The following is a 22,316-nucleotide window of genomic DNA, read 5'->3' as shown; positions in this document are numbered from 1 at the left end:
TTGTTTAAATCAGATCAGTGACGTGGCCATATTTGCATTTTGAAAATATCACTCTGGCTGCAGTGTGGAGAGTTTAATGGAGGAGAACAAAAGTGGTTGCAGGAAAATCAGTTAGGAGGCTATTGTAGTTGTCAAGTCAAGACGAAACAGTGGCTCAGGAAAGGGTGGTAGCAGTGGAGAGGGTGAGAATTGAGTGGATTTGAAAAATGTTAGAAGATAGATATGGGACCTGAAGATGAGGAGCACTGGGTATCAAGGATAATTCTTAGGACTCAAGTTTACACAGCTGGATGGATGGTGGTGCTATTCATTAAGATAGGGAACAATAAAAGATCAGGTGCATGGGAGTCAAATTCAAGATCTTGAGCTTATACATGCTGAGTTTGAAGTTCTTTCCTGATGTCCAAAATGTCAAGTAGAAAGTTGGCCATGTCAGTTTGGGACAAAGGTAAAAAGAACTAATAACTGGGTATCTCTCTCCAGTTAAAACACTACAGAACATGGAATAGAATTGTTTATCAATGAACTTCACGGGCTTCCTTTATGTACCCATCTGATATTAGAGCGTGATCTATATACATTTTTACAGTCACTTCTGTCCAATTTAACTACTAGCATCAGTGGGCAATGCCCCCAATCAAAGAAAAGATCTATTTTTTGTACAGTGGTTCATATTTATTTTGACATCTATTAGCAGTAGGAACCCCAATCTGGCTGGTTCATAGAATGAAACCTTTCAAACTATCCTTTGATCATCTACTAGCATACTATAAAGTTGTTCCTACAATACATTCTTCCCATATGAATATTTACCTATAGCTCTATAGATAACCCTAACCCTAACACTAACCCTATAGATTGGACAGAATGTTTATCTGTAGGTTGGATAGATAATGGAGATTGTTGAGCTGTATGTGAGCAGACAAGTAGCTAGCTCTCCAAATATTTTATCCCTGTGTGTACTAGTTTTTAGTAGTGGTGTGTAAGTGTGTGTTGCACTGCAGTTCACACTCAAAAACCCCCTTTCTGCAGCTTCCAAGTGGTCTTCATAAAGTTAAATAAGGGAAAGGAGGGAAAGCCATTAGGGTTTAAGAGAAATTTATTAAGAGCTTATAATCTTCCAGACACTGTTCTTAGTGGGTTTTATGTATTAACTCATTCAATCATCAAAACTACCCCAGGACATAGGTGTTATTATCCTATGTTTATAGATAAGGGAATAAATCCAAAGAAGGTATACTAACTGACCCAGTTCCAAGACCAGAAAACCACAGAAACAGAATCAAACCATGTTATGTGGCTTCAAAGTCTACTCTCTTAACCACTACACTGTTGTGCCTCCCATAAAACATATCACCAGCACCGAATCTACCCTCTCAATAAACAAAGTCCAAGCTTGGGCTCTGACACTTTCCTTCCTCTCAGAGAAGTCAGAGAGAGAAAGGGCAAGGAAGAGGTCATAGAGTCAAAATTGCCTCTTTCCCTATAATTCTGTTTCTAGTAAATGAAATAATGTGATAAATCTTTCCGTTATTCCCCCATCTGACAGCATATGCCTTTAGTAGTGCCTTTGTTGGGGGAAACATAGCCTGCTGAGTCATCTCTACCAGTTTCTGCATCATGAGGTTTGGAGGAAGACTCCCATCTGACTACAAACCAGGTTCACAGCTGCTTATCTTAGGAGGCTTGACAAGGCCACAGCTTGAAATGCTATGGTTGTATTATAATTAGAGATTAAGTGAAAATTTATTCAATTTAATAATTCAAGAATAGTTTGCCTTGTGTCTTATAAAAAACGGGGTATCATTATCATATATTATTTTCAAACAAGCTTAATTAACTATATTTCTTTTTTTATTTAGTGCCTTATACTTGTTGATAAAGATAATGGAAAAGCTATACATACAAATATAGACAAGATGTCAAAAATATTCTTGAGGATAGCCTTGCTTTACATCTATATACAATGTATCAGAAACAATTATAAACCCCATTTCTGAAGACAAATGCCTTTATACCTGAGAAGGTGCTCCAATCTCTAAAGTCTGTATTTTTAAGACCTATTTTTGTATAGAAGAATGTGTAAAAGAAAGTTTCAGAATTGAACACTTCTTCAGAAAGACTTGTTGCTAACCTTCCAATTTTCTTATTACCCTGTCTTTCTCTTTCAGTGCCTTTGTCCTGAGTCTGTTTTAGTTTTGAAGTGAAAAATAGTAATATTTTCAAAATAATTTGAGTCACATTTAACAACCAAGTTTATGTTCATCATATCACAGTAAAATAACCAATCTTCAGCCTTAACTAATTTTAAACTGGTAATCTAACATTTTTTGGCTAGACAGATCCTTTTCTTCATTCATAGATTAGAAAGGTAGACACAGTTGATAAAATTATCCAGTAGGCTGAAAAGAAACACATATAAATATAGAGATAAATTGATATAGATAATAATGCCACATAACTTGTTTGAATATATATAGATATATAGATCAATATAGATACCTGTATTGAAGTTATATATATATATATATATATATTTATATAACTTCAAACAAGTTATGTGGCAATATTACAAATCAATTCAATCCTTCACTTTCTCCCTTAAGTAATTTGATTTCAAAATATCTTACTTGTAATTTTTTGATATTTCATTTTGTTTTCTCTCCTTTCTTCTATTAGTTTATCAACAGGACAATCAAGTTTTACAAACCATTTAGTGTATATCTACAAGGATGTGATGGTGTGAAAGAAGTAGGAAACATTACCTAACCCCTTGAGGAGTTTACAATCTGATTAAGAAAATAACATTTAAACATATTAAGTGATTAGAGAACAGGATAAGACAGTGCCCTGAAACCACACATAAAAGCCCCTATCCAATGGAGGGGAATATCGTGTAGGGGAGATAGGTGAGGCTAATACAAATTTATCCGGGTATATGTTAGTAGCACAAAGCAGTAATGAATGTACAAATAGATTAGTAAGGACTGACAAGATGTTTACACTCATACACACAGTGGTCTTCACAGGTAACAAAAAGTAATGGAGACCCTGACACTCAGAAGGCCATGCAGACATCTGAAATTTTATCATCAGGCCATTACATCTACTGCTTTAACAATAAATGTACTGTGTATGACTTTATATATTATCAGACATTGTGTTTTCCTAAAAATGGAAGCAATAAAATGTAAATAAAGGTTCAAATTTGTAAGTTGATATAAAAAACTGTAAATCTCTCAACATAACTTGGCTCTGGTCTGGAAGTTTTACATCTTTAAGTACGAAGCTCAGAGAAATTTGAAAGTGTAGACATAAATGAAATGAAATGCGTTTCATGTATTGTATTCCAGATGAAATTAACACACTTCATTTATCAATACAAAATAGTAATCTGCACACTGACTACAAACACATTACTATACATAAATATTGCATATTTATATTATCAAAAAAGTGGAGAGACATAATACCAGGACAATTTATATGGGTGTTATTTTTACCAAACAAAAACCAAACAAATGTAGGCATATATTATTACATTTCATAAATATTAATTTAAAAGAATTTGTAAAAAAAAAAATGTGCTTCAGAGATAGTATTTTTGCCTTTAAATATTCTATGGAACGTGTTATACATAATTTGCATTCAGTATTTATTCATGTATTTTAGAAATTGTGGCTGTCTTTCAAAAATGCACAAGATGCAATACCTGTAAAATTTCCATGATGGGGTAGTTTACATGGTTTTTAAAGAGGCAGAAATAGAAAAATTGTATTTATAGAATAATACAGAGTAGTTGTTAGTCTTAAAAGCTTTGGAGTCAGACAGGGATTCACAACCCGACTTTACCATTTACTAGCTGTGTGACCATGGGGGAGTCATCGTTACTCTTTCTGGGCCTCAGTTCTCTCATTTTAAATTATGGCTATAAAAATAGAACCTACCTCACCAAGTTATTGTGAGACTGAATGCACATAAAGCATTCGAAGTGTTTAGCACAGCCCTCCAGCCCATGACACAAATAGGCTCTCAATAAATAATAGTTGTTATAAGAATTATTTTTACAATTGAAATATGTCTGTATCTGTCTACATATATATATATATCTCCCCAAACGTTCAGCCTATTTGTTCTACCACAACAGTAAAAAGTATGCCATGAAGTCTTACTGTATAATATCTATTTTTCTGAGGTTGAATTAAAAAAAAAAAAAAAGGAAAACATCATGGTAGGTTAAGTTAAAGGAATTTGCAGTCAGTTATTCTCGAGTAACATCAGTTCTAATTACGAAGTTGTCAGCACTCTTCATTGTCAGGTCACTCCCTATCCACCATCCTCACCCACCTCTTGATATCGCATTAAACATGGGGAGGAATATGGGGGAGGAGTGGGCGCTGGGACTTCGCAGCTGGACTGGAGTGGTGGGAAGGACCCATGGTTTAAGTACTTGGAGTTTGTGCATTTGAGGTGGGGTCGCAAAAAGGGCTTGGTGAAGGGGCATAAAAGCAGCAACAAAGTAACTCCCATGCTTTCCACTGATGGATCAGAAAAGTTAATCCACCTCCCCTCCCCATATGCACCCACTGAGCAAACACGGTTTTAGAGCAGAAGATTGGGGTGTGTGCAGAGTTGGTATCAGCCACCAGCCACTTGCAGCTCTGCGTAACTGAGCATGCCTGGATATGGGCTTGCCACTGCGGCTGCTCTGAAGCTGCAGAGCCACGTATGGACCATCCAAATCCTTAGACTGCTCAACCCATGCTCTGAATTCCTACTCTTCACCATCGTGTTTATGTGGTTATATCCTTTTGGAAAGTTCTTCACTATCTGTGATTCTGGAAATCCTGTGCACCCCTCAGGGCCCTGCGCCAACGTCCCAGGGGGGCTCTCACACGTGACAGGGCTCTGCCCAGGCTCCCCGGGCTCCTCCTGAGACTGACAGTGAGGACTGACCCTTCCCTCCCCGGAGCAGAGGAAGGGGTATCCCTCCGTCTCCTAGCCCTCTTCCAGCCAGCTCTGAGGTTCCAGAGAAGTCTACACCCTGAACACCCACGCCCATCCTCAGTGCCGTCCCCTCAGATCCTGAGGCTTCGCTCTTGGCCACAGGGTCCTAACCCCACCCCGGCGGGAAGTGGAGCCTGGGGAACTACATTTGGAATGCACCCCTCAAAGATTCTGGTGCAGGAGCTCAGGGGACTCAATTTGAGAAATACAGGGAAAAACTGGTTTAAAAAATAGGTTGAAAAATTTTAACAGACACCAGTAGAGGGGCTGAGACAGGAGGGGCTGCAGGAGAGACCTAATGGGGAGGGCCTCTTTGCCTCTGCCAAACACTACCGTCCCCGGTCAAGTTCACTATCTAATTGCAGCAGAGTCTCCCAAAATTGCACCAAGTGCACACTGGTTTCTTCGACAGATAACTTCAGCGCTCCTTCTAGCCTCATACTTGACTGTATTTTAGCTTTCAGAATTATTTAAGTAAGGATTTTAAGAAGGCTACTTGGTTGCTGTCCAGAGGGTAGTGAAACTCCCCAAGTAGGATATCAGGGGGCTTGGGCAGGCGCACGAGATGTGTCCACACGGAGAAGGCTTGGGAGTCCCGAAGCGCTGGTCCTGGGTGAGTCTCCCCCTCCTCGCGGGCTCCATTTCCCCCCCTCCCTCCCGCACCTATCCCACCCCTCCCAGTCCGGCGTGTGCTACCCGGCACCCCAGGCCCGCTCCCCGCCCGCTCCTCCCGCCGCCTCCGCCCCCTCACACTCGCCCCCCGCGTCGTCCTCGTCCCACACCGACTTCGCTCCCGCCGCGCCGCCGGCCGCCCTTCCCGCCCTCGCTTCGATTCGCGCCGCCGCCACCCTCGCCGCCGCGCGCCGCCTGCGCTCCGCTCCCCCGGCCACCTCTCCTCGCCCGGCCCGGCCGCCCTCGCCTCCGTCGCCGCCGCGCCCCGGACTCTGTTGGCTCCGCGCCCCGCGGCCGCCCCGGCCCCCGGCCGACGCCGCCGTCCCCGCCGCCGCCACTCGCCCGCCGCCCACCATGGCCCCGCGGCAAACAGGTAGCAGGAAGCGGAAAGCGCCGGCGCTCGACGCGGCCGCCGCGGGCTCGTCGTCGCTGGGCTCGGCGGCGGACGGGGAGGGGCCGCTGCCTCCCAAGAAGCCCAAGCGGCCGGCGGCGCGGCGCTCGCTGCTGCACTACCTGAAGGGCCGCGAGGTGGGCGCGCGGGGCCGCGCCGGGCTCCCGGGCCTCGAGGGCGAGCTGCGCGGCTACGCGGTGCAGAAGCTGCCCGAGCTGCTGAGGGAGCGCGAGCTGGCGCTGGGCACGCTCAACAAGGTGTTCGCGTCGCAGTGGCTGAACGCCAGGCAGGTGGTGTGCGGCACCAAGTGCAACACGCTCTTCGTGGTGGACGTGCAATCGGGCCAGATCACGCGCATCCCCCTGATGCGGGACCGCGGGCCCGGCTCGGCCCGCGCCCAGCCGAGCTGCGGCATCCACGCCATCCAGCTGAATCCCTCCAAGACGCTTCTGGCCACCGGGGGCGAGAACCCCAACAGCCTGGCCGTCTACCAGCTGCCCACGCTGGACCCCGTGTGCCTGGGCGACCGCCACGGCCACAAGGACTGGATCTTCGCCATCGCCTGGATGAGCGACACGGTGGCCGTGAGCGGCTCCCGCGACGGCACCGTGGCGCTCTGGAGGACGGACCCCGACATGTCCCACGGCAGCATCGCCTGGCACAACGACGCGGGCCTCCCCGTGTACGCCCACATCCGTCCCAGTGACGTGGAGACCATCCCCAGGGCCAGCACCAACCCCAGTAACCGCAAGGTGCGGGCCCTGGCCTTCAGCGGCAGGAACCAGGAGCTGGGAGCCGTGTCCCTGGACGGCTACTTCCACCTGTGGAAAGCCCGGAGCAACCTGTCCAGGCTGCTGTCCATCAGGCTGCCCTACTGCCGAGAGAACGTGTGCCTGACCTACTGCGATGAGTTGGCCCTGTACGCGGTGGGCTCCCAGTCCCACGTGTCCTTCCTGGATCCGCGGCAGCGCCAGCAGAACATCCGGCCCCTGTGCTCCCGAGAGGGCGGCACGGGTGTGCGCTCCCTGAGCTTCTACCAGCACATCGTCACCGTGGGCACGGGCCACGGCTCCCTGCTCTTCTATGACATCCGCGCGCAGAAGTTCCTGGAGGAGAGGGCCTCGGCCAGCCCGCACTTCTCTCCGGGGCCCGCGGGGAGGAAGCTCAAGCTCACCTGTGGCAGAGGCTGGCTCAACCACGATGACCTGTGGGTGAACTACTTCGGTGGCATCGGCGAGTTCCCCAACGCGCTCTACACCCACTGCTACAACTGGCCCGAGATGAAGCTCTTCGCCGCTGGGGGGCCTCTCCCTTCCGGCCTCCACGGGAACTATGCAGGCCTCTGGAGCTAAGGCTGGCCTCCGTGTCGTCAAAGTGCCCAGATACACCTTCCAGTGCCCTCTCGCTTTCCTCCTTCACTCTGTGTTTGTGCTTTTACTCTGTGTGGCTTTTATCTTCCAGGTGGAAAGGGCCCAACTTACCTCTGCTCAGTGTGTTAGGCAAAGAGAGAGAAAGAAACAGAAGGCAAAAGTGGTCTCTTGGGCAATCAAAACTTGGCTTTAAGATTTTTCTGCACCTCCTCCAATATCACCATTTTTTTTTTTTTTTTTTTTTTGCCTCTCTTACAAAGAATTTTGACTAATCCTTAACTATGTTCTCTCTGAGTGATTCACATATGCTCTTTCTCTTGGCTGATGTAGTCATGGTTCCGACAACAATTCAGTACTTTAGTTTTATCAATATTTCAACAGTATGTTCAGGTCTTTCACACATTTCAGATGTATTTCTGGAAAATGTGTGCTAAAAAGTTGGGCTGGTCTGAGGAACTACCCATGATGTAACAGAGCAGGTTTATAGCCCTGCTCCAATTAGAAAATGCATTTCAAGTTCTAGGTTGCCACCAGTTGGGGTATGTTTCATTTGGAGGTTGGAAACTCAGTATTTGTTGTTTGTATATTGTTGGCGTATAAAATACTTTAAAATATGTTCTCTTCATTAAGAAATCTTACAATGATGTTCATCCTATTAATCACAGTTTTGATTATTTAGTAGAAATTTAGCATCGGTACCCCCAGGCCCTCAGCCTTCTTGTTTAAGTCTGCTATATTATGGCCTGCTTCCTTGGGTAGCATTTATGCTACAGATTTTCAGAGCTAAGCAAAACTCTGCCTATATGTGGCAGGACAATCAGGGAGGTACTTTTTGGGGTAAACATTTCTTTACATTTCAGGTAACACTATCCAGGCAGCCGTTTACAGAGAAAGGCTGACTGTTGTGCTCAATGCAGGTGTTGACAATTTTTTATTGTCTACCTGGATAAGTCTTCTATCTGGATTAAGTATATGATGTATTGCAGGAAAAAAAATAAAACATGTTCAGCATTTTAGTAATTAAGTGCTAGGCTAAAGTTTTTGAATGCTTAAACATACACTTTATTTTTTCTTAATTGTCCTTCTAGGAATGTATTTATCAAAGTCAAAATCTTCCAGGAGAGAAACTGAAGCTGAAATATCACCTATGCACACAGTACTCTGTACGTTTGTTTTTGAACAGCAAACTTATGCTATTATGGGTTAAAAGATTCAATGACATCTTCAATACCTTATCTAAATATACTTGCTACAGGTTAGGACATTTAGGGGTCTTGTCGTGCTTTTAAGATGATTTAACACACTGTTTTTCATTTACACAAACATACATATTGTGCTTATAACCACCTACTCACATATACTGTGTATTTGTGTATATGTATATGTTACTTCCCATGTGAGGAAAAGGCATGGATGTTTGCCATTTTGCATATGCAGATATTTCATATATTTTAAACTACATCTATCAAGACTTCCCACTTGGTCTCTATTTTTGTTTTGTTTTATTTTAACTTAAGTAATACTTGCACATGAAAAAAGAATCATACTTTATAAAAGGTGTATAGTGAAAAGTGAGTCTCATACCCCAAGTTCCCTGATCTGCCCATAGCTCAAAAGCAGTACATCTTGTGTGTCTATCCATTTAGAGATAGTCTATACATATATAAACACATATGTATGTGTGTATGCAATTTTTATACAAATGGTAGCACATGTTTTACATACCTGTGCCTGTTTTATCACAAAACCTTGGAGTCTTTCTCATACATATCTACCTAATTCATTTTAATTGTATATTATTCCCTAAAATATGGCTGGAACATATTTTATTTCTTCATTACACTTTTGATGAGCATTTATATTGGTTCTTATTTTCTGTTACTATGAACTGTCCTGCAATGATTACTTAGGTGCATACATCTTTATGCACATGTGTAAGTGTATCTGCAGGGATAAATTCCTAGAAATGAAATTGCTGGGTCAATTTTATATTTAATAGCCATTGCCAAATTACCCTCCAAAGAGGTCCTATCAACTTAACCTCCCATAAGTAATGTATGCAAGCCTGCTTTACCACACTCTTGCCAACAGTGTGTCATCAAATTCTGTGCTCTTTGCCAATCAGATATCCACTTGATCTTGATCCTTTGTTTCTAAGCCACTGTGGCTGAGTTAACTAGATTTGTGGTCAGAGTACCAAGTAGGTTCTGAAACAAAGATCAAGAATATGAGGAAATGAGGACAAGCAATAAAAATACTGTCAAACCAAAGGCAGAGAACACCTACAGTTCAGGTTCACATATCTGCAGATGGATTACAAAAGACTACATTTCTTAAATGCTTAGCTGGAGCTAGTAGCGTTTCCTTGTTTATTGCACCCTGGTTTCACTTGTATTCAATGCATCACATGTCACTGAAGAAAATCCAAGAAGGAGATGATGAGAGCCTGCACTAGGATATTTGAGGTAAGTGTGGAGAGGGAGGAAGGTATTAGAAAAATGAGGGGAAAATTAAGTGAACAAGCAGTATTTGGTATTTCGTGTGAAGGGTGAAGAAAGCCAAAGAATTTAGGTGGACTCTAAGGCTCTGAGATTGAATGCAAATGAATAGTGGCAACAAATGAATATAGAAAATATAGCCACAGATGATAAACGTGGAGGGTGATTAACTCAATTGGGGACATGTTGAATTTGCAGTGCCTATTTGGCATCAGGAGAACACACCCAGGGAAGAACTGGTTATATATTCCAGAATGAGATTTCTCACTGCTGGGAAGGTGAGTGATATGAAACGCTGGGAAACGCTCCCTTTTAGGGGCAAGCAGAATAGAAGAGCCTTTAAAAGTGGGGGGGGGGGGTTATATAAAATAGAAGAGGCTTATTTTACTCAAATGCCATGACCTCATCAGCATGAGACAACAAATATTTCTAATTATTTTATAATTATAATAACTTCTGAGTCTCCACCTCAGTCACAAAAGGCCAGTTTTACTGCTGGCACCGGTATGCCTGAGCCCTGGCAGCCTCACAGAGGTGGAGTATCACCTCATCACCAGCTGCTACTAGCGTGTGTTTGAGTTCCTGCCTCAGTCCCACAGGCGCAGGTCTCTGCCACTTTTCCCATTCTGCCAAAGGACAAAGGGGGTGTCCAGCGGAGGATGCTCTTTTCCTCAGCATCACGATCACAAAAGCACAAATACAGAGAATTAGAGGTGAAAAAGAAAAAATAACCACAGGCACAGATTTATTTATAAGGCGGGTAACTGTAAAATCTGAGTGAAGAAATTATCAGAAGATACAAATAACTAAACTTTTTCCCAGAAGAAATGAGAAACAAGAACAGAAAACTGTGAATGCTATCTTGTTTAATCTTCCCTTTCCTCCAAGAAAATCACACACATAAACATATAAACATATAATAGGCATGCTCAGCCTGATGGCCTCACAAATAAATTATTTCACATTGTCAAGGAATATTTCATTTTGAGCCACTTCAGGGCCCAAAGAGAAAAGTTTACTCTTTTCTATATGAGGCCAGCATAGTATTAATAAAAAACCTGACTATAATTGTGCAAAATGAGAAGAGACCAGTTTTACATATATAGATAAATAAATGAAATGTATCTTTTAAAAACACTGAATATAATCCATCAGTGTATTAAAAGGAAACCCTACCATTGCAAAGTGAAGCTAGTTCCTTGAATGCAAAGCGTGTTCACTATTGAGAAATCTATTATTTCAATGTATCATATTAACAGGTCAAATAAGACACATGCTCATGTTAATAAATTCTAATAAATAATTTAATAAAACACTACTACAATTCTGATAAAGTCCTTAGTAAAGTATGAAGAAATATAATCTTCACATGGTGAGTGTGTACGTGTGTTGTGTTTCAAACCTGAACCATAGTCCTCTTTAATGGTACAATATTGAATAGAATTAAATAGAACAATAAAATTCCTCACAGAGGAATTCCTATGAAAGTAAGGAACAAAACAAGGATTCTAAAAATCACCACCAGTATTTAATATTATTATAAAAATTCCAGATATGGCAGTTTTAAAAGATAGGAAAATAAAAAGTATAAATATTGGAAAAGAAAGAAGTTATAATTATTTGCAGATGATATGACTGTAAAAAAAAAAAAAAAAAAGAAAGAAATCCAAAAGAGCATCGATAGCAGGAGTGATTTTTGAAATGGCAAGCACATTTGGAGAACTGTCCATGGATGGGCTTGGCTAGCTGGACCCTTCTCCAAATGATGGAATACTAGACAATTCTGGAGTGGATTATTTACTGACATGGAGAAGTAGCCTTGATAATGTTAGATGAAATAAGCAAAGTGCAAACCAGAGGCATACTATAATCCCATTTTTGTTTAAACTAGGAGGAGGAAGATGAGAGGAATAAGCATACAGTATATATAAGAATATATACAAAAGCGTTAACTGTATGTCTCTAAGAGATGGTATAATAGGGGACTTTTTTCTTATTTTATATATTTATGTAATATTTGAACAGTCTGTACTGACATGTATTTCTTTAGTAAACATAAGGGGAAAAAAACAATGAAGACACATTTTAAAAGGCCTGGTTGGAGAGGGGAGGAGGAGGAGGAGGAGGAGAAGGAAATGATCAATGGTGCTCAATGCAGCAAGACGCTAAAGATGAGACAAATTCGTTTTCGTGTAATGTGGAAGTCCACAGAGGCCTTTTGCCAGAACAATTGCAATAGTAATCAACTGCATGCTCTCCAAGAAGGATAAAGATTTCAGTGTGTTTCAAAATTGACCATGGGACCCTTGGTCCCATTAATACCTGACAGACTGGTTTTCTATTTATTTCGTCTCATCTCCTCAAACCAGTTGATTTCGGACAAGTAGTGTGAGAGTTACATAGGCACTACCTCACAGTGTCTGCAGAATAGTGATATAAATGTTCCTGATCCAGATGCGGAGCAAAGAGAAGACATGACCCAGCACCTACCAATTTCAAGAATCTGTGTTGTACTTTAGCCTTTCCTGGTTAAAAGTATAATATGTTATAATAATAATTATAATATAATATATATATGAATTATATATATATATATATATATAAAATTCATAGCCAGAGGCTAATTTGAAGAGCCTCTAACACTAGAGACTTTCAGTTTTTTTGGATACTCATTTTTTCCCCCAAAACATCCTGCTTATTATATGCCACAATTTTAGTTTGAGTCTTGACACCTAAATGTCCATTAATCTTCTCTAGCTCCACATTCTCAACTATAGTTATAGGGGAGAGGTGAATTTTAGCTTTGGAATAGACCAAGGTATATTCTCAGTAATTGCTGTAACACTTAAATCCATTCCCATCTCTGATAACCTTAACTGATAATAAGGCCAGTCCTACACTATATTCATCTAATCTCTGATGAGGTTTTATTATTTATAGGAGGCTAGGAGAAAAATAATCACTAAGAACTTTTAAAAGGTGTATTGAGTCTATAGTCACAGACGGGGGAGAAACATAATTCATAAAGTCTTTTTTTTCCTCAGTATTAGGACTTGAGCACTGTTAACACGTGGAAACATATTTGCTGCACATACTTCCCTATGGTTAATCAGAGGTCTTCTGAAATCTAGACACTTTCACTTACAAAGGATTAAATATCACGAATATTTAACATGGGGAATATAAAGCAAAACTAAAATATACATAAATTTGCTCGTTTGTCTTGCTTTTCACTAGGTTTTACCCAGTAATTACTCACGATATTGACACACAACATAATAGCTGATTGATGTAACTATAAATAGATGAGTCGATTCATTGAGAATCATTCAAACCAGTGATTTAGACGAATGTGGACCAAACCACCAACTATTAACAGTAATAATCTTCCTCACCCGGCCCATCTAGCTCTTTTCAATTTGGCAACCTGAGAATACAATATTGTTCTGGAAAACCAAATAAATATTCTCTATAGAAGAACAGACTAAAATCATGCATTAAATAATTCCCTTTTTAAAAGGCAACTTCCCATAAGCAAAGAAGCAGAGACATCATAGTAGGATCAGAACCTTCTGCTGAGAAGGAGCATTAGATAGAGACAGATATTTGACCTTCAAGATCTCAATAGAATAATGATCCTTGTGTCACATCTATATACATAAGTAGTAGCCAGTATTTCATCTTCACTTGCAAAGGGATTTCATTACTATGCCTGTTTATTGGGGTCTCTATTTTTGTGTGAGTGTTCACATATATAAACACTTGCATCCAGACAGAGATAAACTATCTTCAACGTGAGGAGCTCAAGGTAATGTCTTATTAAAATCTTGAATCTTCTTTGTTTTACGTTATAACTCTCTGTGGGTGATTCACCCAGTCTCAAAATGAAAAACACAAGTCAAACTAATGGCAGAGCACTGCAGTCACCCCCAGCATCTGTTATTGTTGTATTTTTTCCAATTTGCTGGTATGAGCATTGAGTAATGAATGATAACTTGGCACCACCATTCTTTGAGAATATGTAAACATTTAAAAAAATCTCAAAACTTCAAATCTAAGTAATAATCAAGCCTTCATTTTACGTCAATATTTTGAGTTGCTGCTCAGATAACAGCAATTAGTTCTGACATTGTAAATGTCAAATATCAAGGTACAAAGTGTATACTGTTCATTATGCAGTGCTTATGGGAAATCAGATGACGGAAGTGACTACCTTTCAGAATCTATACTACCAATTAAGCTTTTCCTAAGGTCACTTCTTATAAAGAAAAAGAAAATGGTAAATAAATATGACAATTTATTCATCTGTTATTATGAGTATGCACCTACAGAATATATGGTCAAGAATAGGTAGGTGTAGGTCTATACATTAAAGATCATATAGTGTAACACTGATTTTTAAGGATCAAGATATTTTTATAATGGTCATTTTAAATGTATTTCCTGACTTATAATTTTTAAAATGACAAAATGTACACATAATGTAACAAAAACTCATGTTTCTACCTTCTAGAATTAACTGAAAGTAAAACCATGGATGAAGTAGAAGCCCTCCTTGAATGCTATAAATTACCTTCTCACCTCCCCAGAGGTAAACACTCACTATAACAGTTCAGCAAGTATCTATCCAGTTCAAGTTTTATACTGTTATCTATTTATATTTATTTAACAAATACTTAAGTACTTAGCATGTGCTAGACAGTTAACACTTTCCAAAGATTTGCTTACTTAACCCTCATAGTAATCCACATTTTACGGATGATCACTTTACAAAGGAATAATTAAATAATTTGCCCAAGGTCATAAGAGGTGATAAGATGCTGAGTTATATCCAGAGTCAGTCCATACATATAAATGTTTCCATCTATAATATATAGAATGACTTTTATTAATTTTGAGTGCATTACAAAATTTACATAAATTATATACTGAATTTATTCAGCAATTTGTTCTTTTTTTCACTCAACATTATGTAATTACAATCTTCTAATGATATGTGTATGTATCTATTTAGTTTATTTTCACCATTGGATCATCTATTATATGACTATACCACAATTGGTGTATTATATCAATGGACAATTGGGTTCTTACCAAATTTTCTGTTTCAAACTATGTTGCAATACACACATTTTAAAAAATATTGTGATGCACACATGAGATAACTACTCTAGATTTTTCTTAAATGAAGAGGACTTGTCATTTTACAGAGTGTGTGCATTTTCAATTTGCTTCATGCTGCCAAAACAGAACTCTAAGCTTCCTGGGGTAAGAGTAATTCTGATGACCCCAAGGATGGCTGGCCTCAGGTATACATACACCTTCTCCCAGCAATACAAGAAATAATCATGCTGTTAAGGGATTTTGAAGATATAATTAAAATCTCAAATCAGTGGATTTTAAAATAGGGAGATTATCTGGGGTGGACTTAATCAGGTGAACTCTTAAAAGGGACTGGGCTCTTCCTGGAGAGAAAAAAATTGAACCACGAGAGGTTTTTGACACAAGAGATATTCTCTGTTGCTGGCTTTGAAGATGGAGAAGTGACATTAATAGAATCTGTGGGTGGCTTATAGGAGCTGATAGTGACCCCCAACCAACAGTCAGCAAGAAAATGGGAATTTCAGTCCTTCAACCACAAAAAAAAAAAAAGACAAGAACATAAACGAAAAACTGAATTCTGACAACAACATGAACAAGCTTAGAAGTAGATTCTTCCCCAGAGTCTCTGGACAAGAACAAGGCAGACCAAGATCTTGATTTCATCCTTGTAAGATTCTAAACAGATAACCCAGTTATGTTGTGCCTGGACTTCTAACCTACAGAAGTGTGAGGTAATAAATGGAGATTGTTTTAAGCTGCTCAGTTTGTGGTAATTTGTTGGGCAGCAATAGAAAACTAACACTGGCTGTGTCAACTTTTATTCTTGTAAATGGTGTATAAAATTTCCTTTTGTCTCATATCCTCACCAACACTTGATATTTTTAAATATTTTCATTTTTTCCAGTCTGGTGGATAAAATATGACATGTTATTGTTGTAATTTGAATATCCTTGTTTACTAGCAACCAGATGATTTTATAGAGGATTAAAGTTAAACCAGAGTGAATGTGTTTACTCATGTCATACAGCTAATTAAGAAGCAGAACAAGGATTAAACGTTTGAGTTAATAAAATGAGATATATCACTCTTCTGAAAACCCACTGAAAAAGCTTTTATCTTAGTCATTCAATAAATACAAAGGGAATGTATGTCTTAAATCTACATCACTGTACATTGTTTATCACTGTACTATAAGTATATTCTACAGCTGAAAGACAAGCTGAGAAAAACATGGTTGAGATGAGGAAAGGGATAATTATGTATTTCATTGCTTTTTCATAAAATGTGTCTTATTGACTACATTTTTACTAATCATTAGAGCTGCCACTGTGAAAACAAGCATGCACTGTTCCTTAATTCTCTTTCCATTAACAATTAAATAACATAATGATAGAACCTGAAAGAATAAACATGCACTGTGAATTCAGTACTATTTTACAGTAGCTACTACATAACTGCTACCCAAGTTCTTCATATGCTTTGCAAATATAAAATAGAAGAATATCCATCTTTAGACAATAGTGATAGGAAAACCTCTGTAGATTACAAATTCATCTCTGAAGTTAAGAGTCACAGATTTTTCCTTGGTTACTTATTCAGTATAATAATAACACAAACATTGCATGCTAAGTGTATTTTTCTATGTAAAAATAAATATTGAAACTTCTAATTAAATAAAAAAATAAGAATGGCAATCCTTAAAATTGTAATGGTAACTGTTAACATGTTCACATCTGTAGTGAATACACTTTTTCTACAAATGAGTTCCAGATTTTAGTCAATTGAATAATGGCAGAGTTTAGAGGGAATGCCTCTATGTTGCTAAACATTAACAAACAAGCTTAAACAGATGTACACATATCAAGGTGAGGCCTAGACATATAGCAGGGCTTAAGACTAGACTCCTCCTTCTCCATTCCCCTAAATCATCAACCTATTCATGTCTAGTCTAAGATGTCTCTTGGATTTTTCTCCTCATGTTATTTCCTGCTACTACTGGCCTAGTTCTGACCCTTGTCTCCTCAAAATGGAATTTTTAAATAATTTCCTATATTGTCCTATATCCTCATTCTTTACCAATCCATATTTTATTGTCAATATTTACCTTCCTAAATCCAGGTCTTCTTCTATGCTGTCCAGTATGGTAGCCACTAGTGACATGTGGCTAGTAAAATTAAAATTAATTAAAATGAAATAGAATTAAAATTTCACCACAGTTCCTACAAGTGGTTAATAATAACATCTGGCCAGCAGCTACCGCTTTGGATGTTGCCAATACACACTACTTCCACTATTGCAGAAGATTATAATAGACAGTGATGCTCTAGATTACTGGTTCACAGTTTTAGTAGGATATCAGAATCAAACTTTGGATCCACACAGAATTTGTACGAGAATGCTTATAGCAACATTACTAATAATAGCCATTAGGTAAAAATAACCCAAATAGTGATCAACTGAAAAATGGATAAACAACTTATGGTATATCTATACAATGGTATATTATTCAACAATAGATGGGAATAAAGTATGACACATGCTATAACATGGATGACCCCTGAAAAAATGCCAAGTGAAAGAAGCCAGTCACAAAAGACCACCTATTTTATTATTCTATTTATATGAAAGGTCCAGAATAAGCAAATCCATAGAGGTAGAAAGTAGATAGTTCTGATTGTTGCAAAACTCTGTAAATATACTACAAACCAAAGAATTACACACTTTTAAAGTTGTGAATTTTATGATGTGTGAATTATATCTCAATAAAGCTGTTATAAACAACAAAAAGAATTGAATTGTGGAGGTTTTAAACATCAGACCCTGGGTCGTAACTCAGTCCCACAAAATTAGAATCGCTATGCAAGATACAGGAAGATAGATAGATAGATAGATAGATAGATAGATAGATAGATAGATAGATAGAGCGAGCTAGAGATATAATATATAATGTCTCTATAATGTCTATCTACCTATCATCTATCATGTATATATATATATATCAACAGGTTATCCTGATGTTCATACAGGGTTGAGAACTACTGCTGTTCGCTATGATTCCCTCAAGGGCAGGGACCATGTCTTATTGAGCCTTTGATACTCAAAAATACTATAAACGAATCAAAATGGAATTGTAAAAAATGTTCAAATAACCCACAGGAAGGTAGGAAAAGTAAAAGAGTCAACCAAAAGTGGAGAGAACAAAGACACAAGCAAAAGAATACAATGGCAGACTTAAGCCCTAACATATCAATAATTATATTAAATGTATATGATCTAAATATGCCAATTAAAACTCAGAGATTATTACAATGGATTTATAAAGCCTGACCCAGCTGTATTCTGTCTACAAGGAACTTTCTTCAAATATAGTAATATAGTCAGGTTGAATGTAAATATATATACACACACACACACACACACACACACACACACATATATAATGCAAAATTTAATCAAAGGAAAGCAGAAGTGGCTATATTAATATCAGATAAAGTCAACTTCAGAGCAAAGAAAATTGCCAAAGACAGAGAAGGATATTATATAAAAGAGTCAATAACCCAAGGACACATAGAAACTCTAAATGTGTATACATCAAACAACAGAAATGCAAATTATAGGAGACAAAGCTCATAGAATTGAAAGAAGAAATAGACAAATCCACAATACTTTAACACCCTTCTCCTGACAACTGATAAAATATCTAAGTAGAATATAGCAAGGGCATAGAAGAAAACAATACCATCATCTAACAGGATCTAATTGACATTTATGGCATACTCTACCCAACAACAGCAGAATACATATTCTTTACATGTTTCCATACAATATGTACAAGATAGACCATATCCTCAGACAAAAAAGAGAATTCAACAAATATAAAACATTTGAAATCATACAGAGTGTATTCTTTAAACATAATGAAATCAAGCTAAATTAAATAACATAATGATATTAGGGAAATCCACGCACTTGTAAACTAAACAACACACATTTAAATAATGCATGTGTCAAAGAGGAAGTCTCATAGGGTAATAAAATATACAGTTGACCCTTGAACAACATGGGGGTTAGGGACACTGACTCTCCGTGTAGTTGAAAATCCACATGTAACTTATAGTCGGCCCTCTGTATACATGGTTCCTCCATATCTCGGTTCCGCATCCGCAGATTCAACAAACCGTAGATCCTGTAGTACTGTTGCATTTACAATTGAAAAAAAATTTATGCATGAGGGGAACCACACAGTTCGAATCTGTATTGTTCAAGAGTCAACTGTACATTGAAATGAATGAAAATGAAAGTAAAAAATATCAAAATTTGTAGGAAGCAGCTAAAGCAGTACTGAGATGGAAATTTATAGCACTGAACATGTACATTAGAAAAAAAGAAAAGTCTCAAATCAATAATCTAAGCTCCCATCTCAAAAACCTAGGAAAAGAAGAGCAAAATAGGCCCAAAGAAAATAGAAGAAAGAATATAATAAAGATTTTAAAAATCAATGGAATTGAAAACAGGAAAACAATAGAGAAAATCAGTGAAACTAAAGATTTGATTCTTTGAAAAGTTCAATAAAATTGACAAACGTCTAGTAAGACTGACAAAGAGCAAAGATACATATAATCAACATTGGGAATAAAACAAAGGATATCAATACAGACCCTAAAGACATCAAAGGATAATAAGAGAAAACTACAAAAATCTCTTCACAGATAAATTTGATAAATTAGGTGAAAAGGACCTATTCCTTGAAAAACAAAAACTACCTCAAGTTACTTAATATGAAATATACAATTTCTGTATGAAATTGGACCAATAAAAAAGAATAGAAATCCCCTCCAAAAAAAGAAATATACAATTTTAATAGAAGTGTAATTATTAATGAACTTTAAATGGTAATTTAATAACTCCCCCCCAAAATCTAGAAATCTATCAAATGTTTAAAGGAGAATTAACACCAATTCCCAATTCATTTTCTGAAGTTAGTAATACCCTGATACCGAAACCAGACAAAGAGAATACAAGAAAACCACAGACCATTATCCCTCATGAATATAGATGCAGACATCCTTAACTAATATTGGCAAACAGAATTCAGCAATATATACAAAGAATTATTCACCACGACCATATAAGTAAGGTTTTTCCAGGTATGCAAGGCTGGTTAAATATTTGAAAATCAATTAGTATAATTCATCATATTAAAAGCCTAAAGAAAAAAATCACATGAGCATATCAATCAATGCAGAAAAAGCACTTGACAAAATTCAATACTCGTTCATGATAAATAATTACAGAAAAATAGGAATAGAAGGAAACTTCATCTTAATTAAGACTATCTACAAAGAGACCACATCTAATGTTATACGTAATGGTGAAAAAGCTTTGTCCTAAGATCATGGACAATGCAAGGATGCCCTCGCTCACAATCCTCACTTACCATAGTGATGAAAATCCTAGACATTGCAAGAAGGTAAATTAATTAATTAATTAAATATGAATCATAAAGGAAGAAGTAAAATTGTCCTTATTTGGAGATGACATCTGATTGTCTATATAGAAAATCCCAGAGAATCTACAAAAAGAAATCATAGAACACACGATTTCAGCAAGATCATAGGCTATATGAAAACATGCAAAAATTAATTGTATTTCCACATGCTAGCAATCAACATGTAGACACCGAAATTTAAAATACAATACTATTTACAATTTCTCAAAAAAGTGAGGGGCTTCCCTGGTGGCGCAGTGGTTAAGAGTCCGCCTGCCAATGCGGACATGGGTTCGAGCCCTGGTCCAGGAAGATCCCACATGCCGCAGAGCAACTAAGCCCGTGCACCACAACTACTGAGCCTAAGCTCTAGAGCCCGCGAGCCACAACTGCTGAGGCCCGCATGCCTGGGGCCCATGCTCTGAAACAGAGAGGGGCCACTGCGGTGAAAGGTCTGCACGCCGCAGCGAAGAGTGGCCCCTGCTCGCTGCAGCTAGGGAAAGCCCGTGCGCAGCAACGAAGACCCAACGCAGCCAAAAATAAATAAATAAAAATAAATAAATTTATTTTAAAAAGAAAAAAAAAAGTGAGATACCAGGGCTGGCATCCCTGTCTGGGCAAAGCCACAGGCTTTGCTCAGAAACTGTACTAGTCCATAGGCTGTCCTCTGTTGTGAGGCAGGGCTGGAGGAAGAGCTCTGCAGCCGCCCTGGTACTCTGGCTAAGCTTCTTGGTAGAGCAGGACTGGAGACTATGCTCAACAGTTGGGAAGGGCTGCTAACTCATTTCCCTGTCCAGGTGGGCCACAGAATGTGCTCCACGACTGCCAGACATCTATAGCTAGGCTTCCTGGTGGGGTGAACGAGAGGCTATGCTAAGCAGTTGTGTGGGGCAGTGAACTTGCTTCCCTGCCTGAGGAGGACTGTATATAGAATGGGCTCCATTGCCAGTATGATATGTTAGCTGGAGACCCATACTAGGCAGAACCACCTACTGAGCTCCCTGGCCAGACAAAGCCACCAGTTAAGCTCTGCAAATGGGCCAAGCCACTGGCTGCGTTCTCAACTTGGGGGCCACCACCTGCCAGAACATGGTCTGCCAAGATCTGAGCACGGTTGCTGTAATCCCTGTTTCTATTTGATCCCGCATGGTCCAGCTCCACAGATTACCCCAAGATCCCTGTGAGATGAAAACTAAGTGGTTCTCCCCAGAAGCGTCCTGCAATGCTGGAAAAGCTGAATGTTCACCTTGTGTGATGCTAAGTTAAATTTTTGCCACCTTTTTTGAGGACAATTCTGCAATGTACATCACACCATGTCTACTTCTATATCTTAAAGAAGTAATTAAAATTGTTCAAAAATATGTACAAATATCAGCATTCACAAAGTGGAAAGGGCTGTTGAATTTATTATTTAATTTTGGATGTAAAGGTCTGGAACTTTCTGCTGGTCCTAGAAGTGGACTATGTACAATTATTTGAAGAATTTGAATGCTATTACAAAACAGTTTATGGGTGACTTTGGATGGTGCTTTACATGATTTCAATATGTTCATTCCAGTGGAAACAGGAATTCTTGATTTAAAAAAAAATGGTGTTAGGAGGGATAACACATAAAGCCATTCATGTTTAGAGTGAATGGGTTCCTCATCTAAAACACAGAACATTAAAAAAAAAAACTATTTGAGTGATTCTTTTCTAAATTTCCCCAAAGATAGAATGGAACTAGAACCATTCTAGATGCACAAGTAGAGTTACTTCATTACATACAAGGAATGCCTTAGGGTATT

The 22,316-nt window shown here is 38.9% G+C and overlaps 1 protein-coding gene across 1 annotated transcript; it reads left to right on the top strand.

Moving 5' to 3' along the window:
- Nucleotides 1-6,033: 6,033 nt before the first annotated feature.
- On the top strand, nt 6,034-7,422 carry LOC118889168 (DDB1- and CUL4-associated factor 12-like protein 2). Its single transcript, XM_036840911.1, has one exon. The coding sequence runs from the start codon at nt 6,034-6,036 to the stop codon at nt 7,420-7,422; it is 1,389 nt and encodes a 462-aa protein (XP_036696806.1).
- The last annotated feature ends 14,894 nt before the right edge of the window (nt 7,423-22,316 follow it).

The sequence above is a fragment of the Balaenoptera musculus genome, chromosome X (genome assembly GCF_009873245.2).
Source record: "Balaenoptera musculus isolate JJ_BM4_2016_0621 chromosome X, mBalMus1.pri.v3, whole genome shotgun sequence".
Classification (NCBI taxonomy): Eukaryota; Metazoa; Chordata; class Mammalia; order Artiodactyla; family Balaenopteridae; genus Balaenoptera; species Balaenoptera musculus.
This window is presented reverse-complemented; position numbering and strand designations above follow the sequence as displayed.